The sequence below is a fragment of the Terrapene carolina genome, unplaced genomic scaffold, assembly GCF_002925995.2.
Source record: "Terrapene carolina triunguis isolate 2854851 unplaced genomic scaffold, T_m_triunguis-2.0 Scaffold67, whole genome shotgun sequence".
NCBI lineage: Eukaryota > Metazoa > Chordata > Testudines > Emydidae > Terrapene > Terrapene triunguis.
Genome location: NW_020664418.1, coordinates 38,711,197 through 38,730,520, shown reverse-complemented (window position 1 = coordinate 38,730,520; position 19,324 = coordinate 38,711,197). Strand labels below are relative to the sequence as shown.

Below are 19,324 nucleotides of genomic sequence, written 5' to 3'. Positions count from 1 at the left end.
AAGTTCCTCTCTCTGTAGCAAATATTCTTTGTTGCTGGGGAGAATATGATGAGTTCAATCTTGTCTCATGTACAATTGTGGATTTTCTTGCACTAAATGTCAAACAATCTGTTTGTTTGACACATTTTTTCTTGTACAATTTCACCCCCTCATTCCCTGCAACTGTACTCCTAACATCACAATGAATGATCTCAAGAGGCATCCAGACCCCACCACCTTTTCTGACTCTAGTGAATACTTGTGGTGCTCAACACCTACCAGGCTTTAGCCCAGCACCAAGTGGAGGGTTCAGGTCTATACACGGTAACAATAACTCAGTCTTTTTTTGCTGATTATTTCCATTGCCGCAGCCCAAGTGTGTAAGAACTAGGATGGACTAGAGCAGATCCCATCAGGAATCAGTCCTGACTGACTTTCCAATCAGAACAACCAGCAGGGGGCTGAGTAACAGCTGAATTCTCAGAGAGAGAAATTACAGGCATAAAAACGAAAACAAACAGATTCCTCGCACTCATTCCATATTTCAGAGCATGCTTATAGTTACTGTGGGATTGTGCCTTAAATAACGGAGTTAGAAAAGGAAACTAAATCATCCCTGTGAGGAAAACATCATAAGCCAGAACTCTTCCTACTCTGGGACTTTTGCTACCTTTGTTCCTATCTCATTGGGGTTGGGGGGGCACAATTGGAAATTCCCCATCCTTATGCTGTGGGCATGCACCTGAGCTGTACCTCTGTGCCAATGGCACTCTGTGGACTTCAGAGGGCTGGGTTGGGAGGAGGATTGAATAAGAGAAATGTTGCTCTCCATGGCAGTGTCCCCTGCCCTGCTCCCAGATTTCCATGTGGAAATCTCAGCAGGAGGTTACAGAACTGGGAGCTCTTTTATCTCCCTCTGGATTCCCCAAATCCCCTGCTCCTGCTATCACTGGAGGGAAAATCCAAGGAGAAACTTGCTGAGATATCCTCCCCACAACATCGTGCAGAAGGTCCCACCAGCAGAGTATGATTTGACCTCCATTTTCACTCAGACCTCAGAGAGATGGGGAGCTCTAATTGCCGGACTAGGAAAAAGGGTCGGGAAGCCAACTACATAATAGTTGGGAAGCCCCCAGATGAAAGCAACAAGGTAGAGACATGCCGACATAGCCTATGTAAGAGTCAATTTTGTCTCTAACCTTTGAGAATGCTTTGGAAGAGGGAAGGAAATAATAAAGTAGACATTTGTATCATTTTATTAGACTTTCAAAAAGACTATGATAAAGGCCCTCATAAGAGACGAATAAGGAAACTGGATAGCCAGAGCAAGGGGTAATGTCCTACCATGGATCAAACACTAACAAGGAGAAACAGGGAGCAAATGGGAAGAGTAACAGGACAGTTCCTATTGCGCAGAGATGTTAATAGTGGGGTGACTCCAGACCTCGATGCCAGGGCTGGTGCTGGTCAATTTAGTTATTAATGACTTGGGAAGGTGGGCGGATAATGATGTGACATTCGCCAATGGCACAAAATTATTTAGTGAGTTGGGGCAGGGAGGAGTGGGAGGGACGAAAGTAAATCAGTTGTTGGGCAAGTGAAACTCGTCTTCAGCCAGTTCAAAAAGACGCACATTGGAAGAAGCAATTTAAATTCCTCCAACACAGGAAAAACACAGGCATGGGTTCTGAGTTCCCTGTATCCTCTCTGGCACAAAAATCTAGGGTTCACTGTGGACAGCACAGTAAAGATGTCCACTCAGTGCTCATGAAAACAAGTGCCTAAGATTCTGGGATGTAGTTAGATAGCAATTGAGAAGAATACAGGTCTCTCCTTCCTGATTATGTCTCAATTCTTGGGCAACTAAGGGCTGGTGTGCTGTGGAGTTATAACATCCACCTATCACTGCAAGAGGCAGGAATCCAGTACTGCTCAAGAGCAACCCCAAGTGATAGAATGGCTCTGACAAAAGGGGACACACACTCCCTGTCCTTCTTGGCTGGAACAAAGATGATTGTGAAGTGGTGCTTTGCTGGGAACCTCAGAGATGCAACAGACCCTATGAGAGAGGGGATGCCTGTCACAAAACCAACCATAACAAAGTGGTACTTCACCCTGGCCCTTTTGGCTTCCTGCCTGGGGCACAAAGAATGTCAGGGTTTTGTATTCTTTGAAATACAGCTAGCAAAGTGACCAGTGCATTAATATCCATGAGAAGCAAAAGGGACAGCAACCTTATTTTTGACTCAGCCAAAATTACTCCAAACCCCAAAGGTTGGGTTGCTGAAGGGTTTTTTTAGTTTGTTTTTTAGTGTGTCTGACATTTTATAGCATCAATAATGCAAACAAAGAGGAAATCATATTTGCGGAATATTAATGCATGGCTGTCCAAAGCAAAACACAATACCGATTACTTTTTATATGAGGCCACCAAGTTTGATTTTCTTTGGTGTTAAATTGGTCAATCATATTCTTTCCATAGTCAAAAATGACACCATGACCTTCTCTGTTACCTTGGAGGCAACCCTTCCAGCTGTATTCTAAGTGGGGATAGCAAATAAAAGTTCAAAAAAGAGTTTATAGGCTTGCTTTCAGAGATACTGAGGACACACAACTCCAGCTGAAGTCAATGGGAGCTGCATAAGAATATAAGAACAGCCATACTGGGTCAGACCAAAGGTCCATCTAGCCCCATATCCTGTCCGCTGACAGTGGCCAATGCCAGGTGCCCCAGAGGGAATGAACAGAACAGGTAATCATCATGTGATCCATCCCCTGTCACTCACTCCCAGCTTCTGGCAAACAGAGGCTAGGGGCACCATTCCTGCCCATCCTGGCTAATAGCCATTGATGGACCTATCCTCCACAAATTTATCTAATTATTTTTTGAACCCTGTTATAGTCTTGGCCTTCACAACATCCTTTGGCAAGGAGTTCCACAGGTTGACTGCGTTGTGTGAAAAAATACTTCCTTTTGCTTGTTTTAAACCTGCTGCCTATTCATTTCATTTGGGGGCTTCTAGTTCTTGTGTTATGAGAAGGAGTAAATAACACTTCTTTATTTACTTTCTCCACACCAGTCATGATTTTACTGACCTCTATCATAGCCCCGCTTAGTCATCTCTTTTCCAAGCTGAAAAAGTCCCTGGCTTACTAAGCTCTCCTCATATGGAAGCTGTTCCATACCCCTAATAATTTTTGTTGTCCTTTTTTGAACCTTTTCCAATTCCAATATATATATTTTTGAGATGAGGTGACCACATCTTCACACAGTGTTCAAGATGTGGGTGTACCATGGATTTATATAGAGGCAATATGATATTTTCTGTCTTATCATCAATCCCTTTTTTAATGATGCATGCACTACCTCTGAAAATGAAGCTCTTGACTCTACAGTCACTTCTATCCAGGGATCTCAGACCACTTCACAAACAATAAACTTCTTTAACAAAGATTTTTTTCATGAAAGGAATTTCTAGAAATATGATGGAGATTTTGCCTTAGGGGTTTGCCACTGAGAGCCTGACATTTTGTCCTTTTTGCCTAGAATTTTTGCTATTGGTTATAGACATATATGAGTTTGGAGATGAACAAGAAGAACAAGGCATAAAGAATAGCTAGAATGCAGGATACACCCTCAAGTCCTGACATTTTCCAGCTGACAGTGCTTGTCTACACAGAGGTAATCAAAAGAACTAGTTGACTTCACTGAGTACCTACTATTGCCTGTTAAGATCATTGTCTCTAGCACACAAGGGAGGAGAAGGCAGTTCCGCTTCTGTACCTCTCAGCCCTGGAAACTTTTGCTGCTGAAGCTATTCTTAAAGAAAATACCAAGGGTACTTGCTCCTACCTTGCAGTTTGGATTTAACAGCCAGAGCAAAGAAATAAGGAGTTTGGAGACTTCTCTCGCAATGGCCTTTGACTTCTGCAGAATGAACTATGTGAACTCCTTTAATTCATGCATCTTTTGTCTAGTGCTCACAGTTTAGTTAGCCTCTGGGTTGGCTGGTTAACACTAGATGCAGCCGGTTGGCAGCAGCTGTGAGAGTGAGCGGCATGGCTCACCGTATCGGGTCTGATCAGTGCCCTCGTTTGGAGTTAATCAGAGAGAGACGCTAACAGCCACTGGTTAACCAGTTCCTTTTAACTATGTCTGCTTGTGGATACATGGCAGGACCTGTTTGTCAATAGCAAAGAGCCTTTCATCCCCTTGATTTAAATACCTTGGGGGGATTAAAAAAAAATATGGGCTAAAACTCCTGTCACTTTAGCAGAACAGAAAACCTGTCTCAGCAGGAATGGCCTGGATGAGGTCAGAGCCGCGTTCTGCCGAGGTAAAAAAAACACAGTAGCTTGCCAGGCTCTTCCCCTTCTTCTCATAGAGGGGGGTGGGACACCCTGGGTTTCAGCTGGGATTTACAGGAGATATCCCACACGCATCACAATGAGCTTTGCTGTAAAATTCACTGCACAGAGGTTAATCTAGATGTCAACATTGCCTGACAGCAGTGAAATTACTCCAGGGCAGTGCTCCTTCTGAAGTCTTAATATAACAGTCAATTCCATCCTGCCTGCAGGAAATGAAAGTTTTCTGCTTTGTGTGCGGAATCATTCAGCGCCAATTTTCTCACTGTTTGAAGTCCAAACTGTGGTCTTCAGAGTCACCTCACATTAAGACTTTCGCTCAGTTGACAAAGTCTGTTTGTCACTTCCAGAGAACTATAAGGACAGAAAGGAAAAGTGTGCGTGTGGGGTGGCGGGGGGTTGGGTTTGAGGGAATCTTATCGCACCTATACCAGCCAAATCACAAGGCTTGTGCCAGTCCTATTTTTTCTGAAGGAAGCGAATGCAGCAACTTCATTTATCTAAATATCAAGCAGCAAAGATCTGGGAGGTTGGAAACCAACAGAGAGCCAGCGTGCGCAAAAGAAAAAAAATTCAGACCTCCCAATGCTATGATTTCCTTCACAGAGGCATTTCAGTCATCTCCTGCTGCGCTCTTGTCTTAAGAAGCCAGTAGTTCTGCAGCTAAACACCTCTTCAGAACAGCTGCTGAACTCTGGGCTTCAGGTTTTAGGATCAGTCACTTTTTTTGTCTGGGAGATCAGTTCCCATACGGGATCCCTGAGTGTCAATGGGAGTTATGTGATAATCATCCATTTCCTTTGAGGACTGTTATAGCTGGTTGTTTTAGAAGAAGACAGAGGCTGTAAAGAAGCCTTGCGAAATTGTGGCCAGTGGGAAACCACAGAAGCTAGAGATGAAAATGACCTATGAGATCACTTAGCCTGTCTCCTGGGGTCCCAAGCAAGATTGTTCCCCACAATTTTCTAGCATAGTTTTAAAAGTCGCAAGCAATGAGACTTCCACCACTTTAGTTGGGAACCTGTTCCACTGCCTCATGTTGTACAGACAAGGAACAAGGGGCATGAAAGTGACTGAAGGATGCACTGTTACGTCTGCATCCCACTGGGAGCAGAGACTACATACACCTGTGCCATTTGCGACACTATAGTCTCCCACTCGGGGGGGGGGGGTGTCTTCGAACACATTCACTCGGCTAGACACAGGACCCGCAAGGTCCCAGCCAGGAGTATGGTTTCTAGCAGTGATTCTGGAGAAGAGCTAAGCAAGTTTTTCCACTTAGCCATTATGCTAATGGGGCACAAAGTGACATGCTCCCCCTGCCATTTCTTCTCCTTTGCAAACCGACAGCATACTCATCCCAAAGGTGCAGTCTCATCCTGTTCCTTTAAAAGGACACAGTAGCACAGCAGAGCGTTTGGGGATGTGCCTTTGCACCGATCCAAAGCATGTACCTGCCTAGTGCTTTTCTTGGCATGGGCATCCTGTCTTCCCACAATGCGCAGGGCACAACTGTATGGAGCCATCAGACCCGATCACCGGCCAACCGCCCCGCCCCGTCAGCTCCCTCCGCATGTGAAAATCCACATTTAGAGAAACTTGAGTAGGTGTCTCAAAAGCAGAGAGGAGCCATTGCAGGGGAGCAACTAAACAGCATAGAACAGAACCCAGGCTCTTCCTGGTAAACGGGAGGGACTGCTTCCCAGCCAAGACCTGGCCCATGCAAGGTGAATGACCCAAGTGCTAAATATCCTGTCAGAGATTAAATCCTCCCCCTCTTTGTACAAAAAATACTAGAGTCTTAAACCAAGTCCTGATGAATGGAAAGCCAAGGGGGCAAGCTATCCTTTCTCGTGGGTGTGTCTGTCTTCTCAACAATTGGTTCTTCCCTGCCCGGAAACTGGCACGTCCTCATATGACAGATACTCTAGGCTCTCCCTCGCATTCTCAGTCAGGTTTCTGTAGGCTAGGCCTCAGCATGGCACCACTGCCAGCTTCCCATTTAGTGGTGTGCAACTGAGCTTCAGCTGCTAAGCCCCAGGAGAGGTGAACATATGTAACTGTACAGGAAGGCACTGGGCATGGGCCACAGTCTTAGTCTGGTAAACTGGTACAGCTGCCCCAGAGGAGGGGGAAGCCCTGTACTGGGCCACCCTGAGGTGTAAAAGTCACCTGCAGAGAGCAAGGAGGGCCTTCTCTGTCAGTACATTTGGCTACTAGCCTTGAATGCAACATTTTTCACTCACAGCCTGTAAAATGAGAGTCACCATTGGGTGCTGGAAGTGAAATGCCTCGTTATAAAAATAAATACGCAACCGTAATAAAACTGCCTAAGATCCCTGCTCTGAACAGAACACACTTTAGATGAGATTCACCAATGACAAATAAATACACCCAACGAACAACAGCGCTTAAATCAATTCCTTCTTCACTTACCTGCCAAGACCCGGGTTCTGTGTTTCTGCAGTTACAGTTGCTGATATCGCTAGTACATTAGGCAGCAAATGCACTTGGGTCCTGACAGGTAAAAGCCTTTCTTCGGAAGAGAAAACAGCAGCCTTAGCTTTGGATTTCCCTGCCTTTGTCCCTGAAAGGTTTAATATTGCTCAGGCCTTGTACTGCTTGTATTTCAGACCAGAAAAGCTCACAACACAGCACAGTTCAGACCCCTGCCGGCTGGTGACCTTTGCTTTTGCTTTTTTGCCAATGTTTGCCCAGAATTATAGCCTCATTTTCCTGTAGTCCCAGTCACACAATTTATTTATTTTTTATTTCCATTTCTACCATCACCACCACTTGGGATTTAATATAACACTAGCCCTTCCCAATACAACTATGGTTTACTTAACCCAAGTAGTGCCCTGGACTTGTAAAACTGTCCCCTTCCTTACGAGGCCTTTTCCAAGCGCTGTCTAACTGAGACAGCTTATTCTACCCACTACAGGACAGAGGCAGTTGGCTGAGCTTTGAGGATCACATTTTCAAAAGCAGCCTCTATAATGGAACCCCAACATTTTCACACTTGCTTTTGCACATATATTCCTCCACACTGAAGTTTTTGCATGCCATTTTTCACACCCAAGTTCATGCAAATTCAAAACCTTGAACTCACATGCATGTGCCAGGTGATCAGGTTTGCACATATAACGCACGTAATGACCATCCAAGTCTGGTGGTGTGTGCAAAAACTGGAGTGTAGAGAGCTGTGTGAGCAACAATACAGGCATGCAAAATAGGAGGCTGACTTCAAGAGCTGGGGTTGAGCGCTCGATGGCCCACCCTCAAGAAGTATCCGCTTCACCGAAATGTTAGAAATGGGAAATCACAGAAGATATGGGGGGGAAAAAACATGAGGTCACTGAGACCACAACCCAGGGCCAACCACAGCACAGCTCCAGTGCCCTCATACCCAGCAGGTTTCCATCTAGGTGAAACCCTCGAAGGGATTTGCCTGGGTTAATCTTTTCCCTAAGTAAAAGTGCCCCACTGCCAGTGCAAGGAAGGGCAACAAGTGCTGTTCTCAGCTAAGGTCCAGGACTTCCCTTGGGTCTGGCCCACCTCCCCTTTCACAAGGCATTCGGGACCAGCTCAATGAAAGGAGGGGAGTAATGGGAATGCCCTGGTACGAGGATGTGGGGACGGGAATTGAAATAAGCCTAAGCCAGAGCCAACTGCTGTCCTTGGGGCATGACACGAGTAACCAGGCTGGGGGAGAACTCTGGCGTTCCTGGCAGCAGAGCGATAGCTAACCCTCTTCATAGGGGGAGCGAATGGAGGATCTGCACAATGTTGGAGTCACTTGTGCCTCCCTTGTCCACAAAGGCACCCACATTCTAGAGTAGATCTTTGCTTTGAGGCACACTGCATGAGTTTCCCTAAATCCTGCGCTTTGACATATTGGGACCACACAGGCTTCTCGGCCCTCAGGAACGCCTGGTCCTGTGGTGGGTGAAAGACCTACCCATGCAGACTAAAGGGGCTCTGTATTAATTCCGGCAAACAGGAGACTCCTGGTATGTTCCCCTATAACTTGGCCCAGCGTCCTTCCCAACTCCCACAGCACGTCTGCAACTATTTCCTCTCACCCGTACAGAAACAAAACAAACAAAAGCAAAACCCGACACCCACAGGCCCAAAGCAGCGGCAGCAGGGGAATCATGACTCCATTCCATGGTATCAACGCTGCTTTGCTTTTTTGCTGAGTAGCTGCTCAAAACAAGCTTTGACAAGAGAACCTTTCCCCGGTGCCATAATTGCATTTGGTGGGGCTAAGAATAGGGCATCTGACAGCCTGAATCTCGGTGTCGGGAGCTTAACAGCTTTCAGGGGACAACATCCTCTCCTTTCATTAGACCAGTTATTAATAACCATGCTGCATTCAGGCCTGATGTCTTTCCTTGCTCCTGCCCTCACCTTGCTCAGGTGCCCACACTCAGAGCTGGCTTGGGGAATTCACCACTCATGGGACGGGGGAGGGGAAATCCCTGGTTTGCAGCAGAGCTGGAGGGTGGGGTGCTCCTGAATTTAACATGGAATTGGAGGGTCTATGAGTGCTATGACTGGGGGAAGGGGTTTGAAGGGTTAGTTAAATGGGCGGGGGGGGGGAGGGGAGAGACTGGATGGCCCCCTCACCAAAGCCAGCTCCCATTGTCCAGCTGCCCCAGGAGAACAAAGCCATGCAGAGCGTGGGGGGAGTGGTGCACCAGACTGTGGTTTCTCTATGATCTCTGGGGCCATTAACACCCCTTCCCTGCCTGTCCTCCTGCCAACAGCTCAGTTCTGTTATCCAAAGCGACCCGTAAACAATCATGCAGCATTGTAACACCAACAGCCCCGCGCGCTGCCCCGACTCCAGAGTCTGCTGCACTGGCCTTGGCCGTTACCACCGAGCACTGACAGATCCTGGTTTTTGTAAGGCAGGCCGAAGAGTCACATTTTGTCTCCACTCCCCTCGCCAATGCCTTTATTACAGCAAGCACCGCCTCAGCCAAATAAGCCACTGCACCCATCCCTCTCCAGCAGCCTTAGCCCCTGCAGACTCCGCTCCACTAGCACCAGAGAGGCCTTCCCCTGGATCTGCTTACGTCCCCTCCCTGTACCAGGGCCCCCTCCTCTGATTTAAGCCATGAACAAGACAGCTCCAGACAAATGGGGTGATTGTAGGGGGGAGGGGATGGGGGTGTCCTCTGTGCAGCACACCACAACTATGTCGCCAGCTGGACAGAAGGATCCTTTCTCGAATGTAGCCTGCTCTGTTGATTGCTCTGGGCAGGGGATGCTGGGGGGGGGAGGAGAGAAGATCCCCCACTCCTTCCATGACAAGGGCCACATCCCAACAAGCTATTTCTGGGTCTGCAGCAGTCACCTTTCAGATTCTGCCTTGACAGTGGCTCCCGTGCTCCAGGCTCCTCCTGGCTAGAGCTGCCAAGCGGCACGTTCTCCCCTCGTCCTCCATTAGCTGGAGCAGAAACGAACCAGAAACGTTTGTTTCCCAGGCCTGCTTCGAGCAGGAGCCCGTCTCTGAGGAAGCCTTTCGCCAGGAGGTTGATTCCTTTTATTGATGGGGGCATGGGACAGGGACTGCTTCTCTCCCCCTCCCCTGGCTGTCCCTGTCCCCTTGGCCAGGCCTTTGTCCTCATTGACATGCAAGGCTGGCCGCAGTGACCATTTGCTGAGCTGTCTCCTCGGGAAGGAACCACCTTCCCCTCCCCCAGCTCCCCGGGCTGCCCGTGGAGCTATTCTTCAGCCTCTGCATTTTCACAGCAGCTCAAAGGCAGATGCATCAATCCTTTCAGGGCCTGGAGACGTGAGGGGAATGTCAACAAGGCCTGGGCAGGTGCTGATAGGTTCCCAGCCATCTCCCAGACCCCTTCGTTTCCCCTGCACCCCCCACCCCTTTGGCAGGTACTGGACCAAGGGAGAGGGGGGTGGATGGTAGGGGCGGGGGAAAGAGAGGAGGGGCAGCATGGCATACTAACCCTGAAGAGCACCCCTGTGGCAGTGGCAGTCAGTCCCCAGCCAGATGACAAACTACAGCCTTTGAACACACCCTGGGGGAAAGCCCTGATTTCAGCGCCGTTGCGCCAGGGATGAATTTGGCCCATCTGTATGGCGGGGGCTCTCCTCACATCTCTATCGTGTCCCTCGGCAAAAGAAGCAGGGCGGAGGGTTTTGCTTTCAAAACCGCCCCCTATTTGGGGGCGACGCATGGGCTGGGTGCCTGTCCCGGTCCCGCATGCCGAAGTGCGGTCAAAGCATCCTTAGAATGGCACAGGCCCCTCCCCAACTCTGTTCTCTGTATGGCTCTCCCAGGCAGCTGCTCTGGTCCCCGGCACTGATCCCCAGAGTCTGACAAAGGGTTGGCGCTGGGCAATAGAAAGGTTCAGTTCCTCTTGGTTGTGTTCTGTGGGAGGGTGGCTGTTTCTCGTGTGTGGTTTACCCGTAGGTGCCGCGATCCTTTACTGTATGTTCCGAAAGCCTTGAGTCTCTACATTTAAGAATTGGCAAATTAGAAAAATTGTCCTGCAATGTCAAAAGGAGGAAAAGGGTGGGAAGGTGGGCGGGCGGAATTGCAAGTTCCTCCAGGGGCACTGCCCTGGCTCAGTGCCCGAACGCCCGGGGGGGGGGGACTGAGTCACACATTCAGTGCATATCTTACAAACGGGGCAGGGCCTCCTCCCAGAGCTTTTCTCTGCGCTAGCAAGAGTCTTGAGCTCGGCACAAGCGGACAAAGCACAGCAGGGTCATGTTTCACTGCTCCACAGCTTGGGGGAAAAGATTCCTCCTTTTTTTGTTTAAGTACTTTACGTTTCTTCTCTTCTTTTTTGTTTTGTTTTGTAAAGTCTTATAGGTTCTGTAACAGCAGCTTCTTTCTGTATTGGTGTGGAAGGTATATATATCTATATCTATATATCTATAAATATATATAAGCCAAACTGCCTTACAGGTTGTATTTTTTGTTTTGTTTTTCAGTGTTGTATGTGTAGCAGGCACTTGAGTTTATATGAAGATGTTTGCTTGGGGGCTGAAGGGGTCGGGGAGAAGAGGAGGTGGGGAGGGTGGAGGAAGGAAGGAGCAGGAACTTTTGACAAGTGGCCACTGCTAGCCAAGGATGTCCAGGTAGATTGGTGTGGCCTTGCCAAGAGCATGAAGGATCTTGTAGATTTCCTTGATGTTGAGCCGCTGCTGAGGTTCCCTCTGCCAGCAGCCCAACATGATGTCATAAACCTCCTTGGGACAAACTCGAGGCCTCTCCAAGACTCGGCCTTGGGTGATGCACTCGATGACCTGAAACGCAGAACAGAGAGGGTGAGTCCCACACAACAACGCGCCGAGAATGTCCCTTTGCCGAATCTGCTTAGCCCTGGATGGTAACCAACATTTCATCAGAGCACTAATGAGCCAGCAGATCCCTCTGATTTGAGGTGTGCAGGCTCCCAGCTGGTGATATGCAGCAACAGATTCTCAGCACCTGCCTCCTGCTTTGCAGCTGCAGTTTTGCAATCTCAATGAAATACACTTTTGATTTTGCAACCACTATTAACTTCAGGCACAACTCCTCCCAGTTTGACACCTCATTACCTGACTGTACCTATGGACCAGAAGGCTTAGTCAAAGAAGGAGTCCAATGGTAATTTATATAGTGGAGAGGCTGAACCTGAAACTGATATGTCCGTTTTTCCTGATGGTCTAAGAAAAAGTTAATTTTTTTAATATAATCAGTCTTTCTCCCCTCCCCCCCCGAAAATAAAAGCCTTTTCCATGGTGAAACCCAGAAAAATTCTACTAGGGGGATTTCAAAGCATCATCTCCCACCTGCCTCTCCCAGGGCAAACTTGTCTAATTTTTGATGTCTGAAAGCAGAAAAAAGAACACCATTTCATCTTGGATCAAATTCATGATGGAAGGAAATCTTGCAAATGTTCACACCTCGCTCTAGGTCAGGTCGTTGCCGCTAATGAGAAATTTGCGAGCAGCTCGTGCAGCATGAAATGGTGTCTTTAGAGTGACTCCAGGGGAAAACAATTCCCCAAGCACCTGCTTTTTGAATCCTGCTCGCCAGAGAAAAGGATGTAAAGGGGGAAAAAAGTGACTTGTCAGAGAGCTATTATCACTGACTAGCCCCCTGTTTGGGAAGTGATGTGTCCCGGCACTGCGGTATCTGAGTGACCCGACACATGCTGCAGATAAACACAGATCCCAAACAGTGTTACTTGCGAGGCAAGTAGACCAGCAAGGGGGGCCTGAAGTTTATCATTTGTGACTAGTAATGGGGCCCGGCACCCATCCAAACAGATAGTTATCGCTCTGATGTTTGCATAGACATAGCAAGAGGAGAAGCGATTAGGAGGAGCTGCTGATGGGAGGGCGATGGAAATGCAGTGCTGCAGACAAGGCTCCATCACCATACAGCTGATGGCAGAGTCAACTTTCGGACCCTTGGTGGAGCAGGCAGAGAGACATGAACTAGGACCACGAAAAGGCTTCCTGTATTCGAAAGACCCAGGGTGAGCCCCTATCTCTAGAGAGGAAGCAAAGTTTAGATTTAGCCAGTAGGGCTCGCTTTGGGTCTTCAGGTGGTCTTTCAGTAGCCATGTGCCCTATTCCATCTTCCCCTCAGCGAGGGTCTCTTCTAGTGTTTAGCAGAATGTCTAAAAATGCTCATTTTAACTTTTACCGGCCAACAGCCAGACAAAATCTAGACTCATGTCCCCTGTAGATGTCCCGGAGTGGAGAAGGTGTGTCCAGACCTGCTCATCCTCATTAAAAGTGACAGTCTAAGATCTGGTGGAGTCAGTTCTCCAGAGGCCCTTGGACTTTGCATGAGTCTCCACAGCTTGCTTCTAACCAGCAGGCCAACAGCAAACACGTCCCTAACATTTGGGAAGATGAATGTGCAATGTTTTGCACAGGTTGCCTGTGAATTCTCTCCTTTGAGGAGAAAAGGGAAAGGGACAGAGGAAAGACGGGGCCACGTAGAGATGGAGGTGACAATGGTTAAAAGTCACCCTGTCTGGATGTAACAGTACTATTCCTAGCCCAACGGTACCAGCTTTATATGTTCAAAGCACTGTTTAAGGTTATTAGATGGGTTAGTTTGATTATCCCCATTTCACAGACGGGGAAACTAAGACAAGTGCAGAGACATTTGTGCGGTCTGGGTTCCAGCAGGACAGCTCATCCATGTGGGATGTATGCACGCTCATTTGTGTGTGTGTGTATTTATCTCCAAGGCAAATGCAAGAGCAGCTCATTAAGTATCATAACAAATGGCTTCTGTGATCATTTCTCTCGCTCTTTTTGTCTCTAAAATGTTTGTGCGTGCTGCTTCGGGAAGTGCACTGAGCTCACAAATGGGCAAGTATTAGTGATGTAAAGAAGCACCTTGGATAGTCCCTCTCTGCACTCACTCAATTAAGGGATCTGTGTCCGGAAAGCAGAAAATGGACATTTCTTGTTAAAAGAGGTAACATTTCTGAAATCCATTAGACACACAATCGGATAAAAATGTGCACGTTTCCCGGGCACAGCTCTGTCACTGCACTCAAACGTGAGCTGGACCACTGCCTGCTGTTCCAGACCTGCCTCTCCTGGATGTAACTTGAGCCTGACCTGCAGCAACCCCTACTAGTCCCAGTTCTGAGCGTGCTTCTGTGCTTATCTAGCCAAACAGCGTGGTGGGTATATCGCTAAATCATGGATTTGGGAATCAAGGGACCTGGGATCTATTCCCAGCTCTGTCACTGTGTCAGGCTCTGTGCCTCAGTTTCCCTATCTGTGAAATAGGGATAATAGTTATCCCTCTGAAAGGTGCTTTAAATGCTATGCTGAAAAAGACCATAAGAGTGGCAAGCATTAATTACCACTGTTATTGTGAACGTCTGGGAGGTGACCATCAAACTCGATGCACTGATTGCTCTGAAAGCATTGTTGCAAAGATGGCAATGGAAGGAGAACTGCCCTTCTCCCCGTGAGCAATAATGTTCCATTTTTATGGTCAGATCTGTCCCTCCCGCATTCACCCGCAGCTCTCACTGGGGTCAATGGGAGTTGTACATGAACATACAAGGGAAGTGCCTGGACCATAGGTGTTTGCTGTGCATTGGTATTTCCCAAATTTCCCCCCCCCCTCTTTGGGGTGCACATTGAATGACCTGACCCAGATTTCTATAAAATACTGGGGTCCACCCCGTCCCTGCACCTCCCCACCTGCAGCCCTCGCTATGACCAACATTTTACATGCCCCAGGTTGGGAATTCTGCTGGAAATAATTTACTTGCAACGGGCTGCTGCTTAAAGCCAGCCAACTCAGTGCCAGTGTGGGGCGCATTAGCCCTCCATGTAACCTTACTTTACTTGTGGCTGATTCAAACCCAAGAGGAAGGGGCAGGGGTGGGATGGGAGGAATTATGGGTTGGGGGTTCTTCTCAAAGTAAGAGCCTCTGTCAGGCTGCATTTCACAGACAGAAACCATGGCTTCACCTAGCCCTTCCTCTGCGAGGCCATGATGCTGTTATGAACAGTGGCACCCGAGGTGGGGGAAGGCTAGGACTTCCTCCTGAGAATGTGAAAGGTGGTGGTGTACCCTGGCTTCCAACGTGGATAAGGGAGGCAAAATGACCCACCTCCAAGTCTCAAAGTGCTCGAAACATCCTGCAACAAGCATGCTAAGCCCCTTTCCATCATGTCTCGTCTCCCCTCCCCAGCCCAAGATGCCCTGGTTTATCCTGTACCTCTGTGTTTGAGAGCTGGAACCAGGGCTGCTTCCCATATGTGAAGATCTCCCAGAGGATCACCCCAAAGCTCCACACATCACTCTCTGTTGTGAACTTCCGGTACATGATGCTCTCAGGGGGCATCCAGCGGATGGGCAGCATGGTGTGTCCTCCAACCTGCATGGGGACAAAGGCACAGGCAAATCTGGGTTATCAGAGCCATAAGAGAGGGGAAAGGCTGCACTTAGCTTGCCTAGCCTGTCTGAGCACCCACATGGGTAGCCTGCACTAACTCCTCCCTCTAACCCCCACACACTCACCCATCAATGCAAACTAGCTAATATCATAATATGAGAGATCAGAAGTAAAATATATAGAGATAAATGATCAGCTCCAAAGATTTCCCTCTTCCCAAACCTGACTTACAAAGTAATACAACAAAACGCCTAGAACGTGTTCAACTGCTGATGAAGCAACAAAAGGCAGGAAATATACAGTCTAAACCAAAGCACTATCCTTAGCCTTCCTGGGCCTAGATATTGCGGAATGAATGGCATATTCAGTTTTATGCGTGAAATACACAGAAATAGTACGGCAGAGGTATGTCAATGTTCTTTATAGCTTTCCTGCTGCCTAGGACAGCCTCAAACAGGTTTGGGTTCCTATTAAATAATTGCACAAAGGGGCGTGTACCCAGAAAACTGCACCAGGAATCCACTCAAGCAACTGCAGGTGCAAAAGCACAGTCAGTGGGTGAAGGCTTGGCCTTCACACCCTTAGATACCACGGTGATGGGCGCAGCATAAGAATCTACTCACAAAGTAAAGCCTTCCCCTTCAGAATGTCTGAAATCTGTGGAGCCCTTGAAAGAATAGCCTGAGACTATTCCTCTGAGGAATGCTGGGCAGGGGAAGCATTTCTGGGACAGAGTTCCCCCATCGCCAGGACATTTCAGTCCAACCGGGGAAGTACACAAGCCGTGGCAGCAGGAAAGGAGAAGGAATCACCTTGTCCTTGCTAGAGATTTTTGTACAACTAAAGTCTCTGAGCAGAACCAGCTTCTCTCTGGTCTGTCCTTCAATTCAGGAATCACCATCTGCAGAGGAATAACTAATTGATAGGAGTTTTGAACAGCAGGTGTTGAGAGCAGTGTGGCTCCATGTCTCCAGCATTCATCTCTTGCGAGGGCAGAGTGTCCTAGACTACCATTCCTTTCGTACTGATGCTGAGAGACTCCCTTCTGTGTGCATGTGTCTTTGCACGCACACGCTTGGGAAGCTCTTTTCATACTATTACAGACACCGACCAGTGGAAGCACTAAAGTTCAACCACGTGGCAGCTGGAATGAAGCGGCTGGAGTCTTTCTCGGTCTCTGGAGATGAGCAGAGGCAAAGGCCGCTGCTTCTTGGGACAGGGGCTGGAGCGCCTGGCCTGAAATTTCAGCAACACGGGGCTGCCTGTGTGCAGTGTGCTGCTGCCATTCGTGGAAAGAGGGCTGGTGTACATTTTTGTAAGTAACAAATGACATGCAGACAGTATCCTGACTCCATGTCATTGGTTTACCATCCAAAGAGAAACCATCCTTCCAGGCCCCCGGTTTCAGCTACTGTTCGGTCAAGAGGGCAACAGTACTCAAAAAGAAAAAGCTTTGCAAGTCCCTGCTTTCCTCACAAATTCTCAAAGCTCCCCTGCTTCATGAGATCACTGCTAGTGCTAAAGCAGTGTCAGTAAAGAGGCAAGCTACAACACTAAGCTGCAGAAACAATTTCATAGGAGGTGTTCAAAGTAAGTTATGACATGGGTAATACACATGGCAGAGAGAGCCCTTAATCAGGAAGTGGTGATCCAAACTTCCCCAGAGTTTAATGGGGTGCAGATCCAGGCTCTCAGAGTTCTGTCAACTGGCCCTGTCTGTACTTCAGTGGTTCCCAAACTTGTTCCAACGCTTGTATAGGGAAAGCCCCTGGCGGGCCGGGCCAGTTTGTTTACCTGCCGCGTCCGCAGGTCCGGCCGATCGCGGCTCCCAGTGGCCGCAGTTCGCTGCTCCAGGCCAATGGGAGCTGCTGGAAGCGGCGCGGGCCGAGTGACGAACTGGCCGCCACTTCCAGCAGCCCCCATTGCCCTGGAGCAGCGAACCACGGCCGCTGGGAGCCGCGATTGGCCGGACCTGCAGACGCGGCAGGTAAACAAACCGGCCCGGCCTGCCAGGGGCTTTCCCTGCACAAGCGGCGGAACAAGTTTGGGAACCACTGCTCTAGTGCTTAGCACAGCCTAATTTTACCAGAAGTATGATTCTTTAAAGTCTCAAAACTATCTTTCACTTTAATGTGCGCAGATGCTCGAAACTGCAATTCGTGAGGATGAACAGCTTATTGTATCTCCACACCTCCCAGTCAGAGATCCATCTTTGGCTGAAATGCTCTCCATTTGCTGCCTTGAACCCCCAGGAATGCTATTCCTATTGCAACTGGAAAGACTCCTTCCTCTGTTCCTTTTAAATCTTGGCTGCGATTTTAGCTCTTTCCTGCACTTCCAGCTTTTATGACTTACTTTCCCTTATTTTGAAGGACTCCAAGGAAATTCTTTGTCAACACAACATGACATATATCCAAGTTAGTTACTGAAAATTATTTTGTGCTAATGTTTGGCTCCCCGCACTCCTTTAGTAGCACTGACTCAGTTTTCCAGCAATCCTGAAATCATTGCAGAGCTCTGTAAATCTGCCATATCTTGGAGCTTGTGGGAGATACAAGTAGTGAAATATATATTGTGTACATTTAACCTCCTTTTGAACTAGACCCGCGCCAGTCAGGAAGTTTGTGTACCAGATCCTCAACTGGTATAAACTGGTGTGTAGCTTCACTGGCTTCAATGCAACTACAACAATTTATACCAGCTGAGGATCTGGCTATGAAAGCAGAGAAAAGAACCAATAGTCCATCTCATCTCTAATGAGCCAAATCATGAGCCAAGGCATTGGCCTTCTCTACACACACATTGGGGAAAAATTACCCATAGAGTGAAATACAAGGTCAGCTGTTGTCCCAAGGATGTAACGACAGAATTTTGGCTTAGCTCATCTGTTCACAGACATGGAGCGCCCAGGGGCTCCTCTCATCTCTGTACTTCATGTGCAATGTATTTGTTACTGAAAAAAATACCAATAATTCATTAGGAAGATGGACGTAGGCCAGGGTTTCTCAAACAGGGGTCACCGCTTGTGTAGAGAAAGCCCCTGGCGGGTTGGGCCGGTTTGTTTACCTGCCCGTCCACAGGTCTGCCAATCGCTGCTCCAGGCCAATGGGAGCTGCTGGAAGCGGCGGCCAATATGTCCCTCGGCCTGCACCGCTTCCAGCAGTTCCCATTGGCCTGGAGCAGCGAACTGCGGCCAGTGGGAGCCGCGATCGGCCGGACCTGCGGACGCGGCAGGTAAACAAACCGGCCCGGCCCACCAGGGACTTTCCCTACATAAGCGGTGACCCCTGTTTGAGAAACCCTTACGTAGGCAAAAACAAAAGACTCTGGAGCCCAAAATATGCCCAATCTAGGGCTGTAAGTAAGGGTTTCTTGGGAGTTCTGTATTTCAGAAGGGTAGCAGCTTTTTCAGTGGGTGCAGAGTTAATGTAATACCTGCCATTTGACGTTTTCAAAGCACAGCCATTAACTCCTCACCAGCCACGTACCAGGTTGATTAGGGATATAAATGATAATCCCCACTTCACAGATGGGGAAACCGAAACACAGAGAGGGGACAGGACTTTGCTTGAGGTCTCACAGTCGGTCATGGCAGAGCTGGGTATTGAACACAGGCGTTCCTGGATCTCAGTCCTGTGCTCATTCTACTATGCCCCGCTGCTTGCTAATGTTGCAAATGTTATAATCTAGAATTGAGAGCAGACAGATTAGACTGCATAGGCTACAGTACATAAGCTGGCATGTGGCCTGGATAACAGAAGATCCTTCTTACACCATGTGCTGGCTACAACAGGCATTGCCCTTTGGGGGTTCTTCCCTGTTCTGAACCCCCGCTTCCCACTGTATAATCACATAAGCATGATTCCCAGGCCTGTGCACTGTACCTGGGACCACCTGAAGTAGCATCCATTGGCAAAAGCACCGGAGAGAAATGAGGCTATTAAACAAACCTGTCTACAAAACAGACTTTATTTTTCCTTTTGCAGAGCCAATTTACATTTCATGTCCTTGGCTCTGGAGAGAATCATTATGTATATTTATAGGGAAGATGAAAGTTTGCTTCAATC

General features: G+C 48.2%; 1 protein-coding gene across 1 annotated transcript in view; it reads right to left on the bottom strand.

The window, feature by feature from the left end:
- Positions 1–11,448: 11,448 nt before the first annotated feature.
- The window catches only part of NTRK3 (neurotrophic receptor tyrosine kinase 3), a 344,511-nt gene continuing 336,635 nt past the window's right edge, over positions 11,449–19,324 (bottom strand). The window contains 2 exon segments of the mRNA XM_026648558.1: positions 11,449–11,634; positions 15,081–15,239. Of these exon segments, the coding sequence (XP_026504343.1) occupies positions 11,449–11,634; positions 15,081–15,239 (345 nt within the window).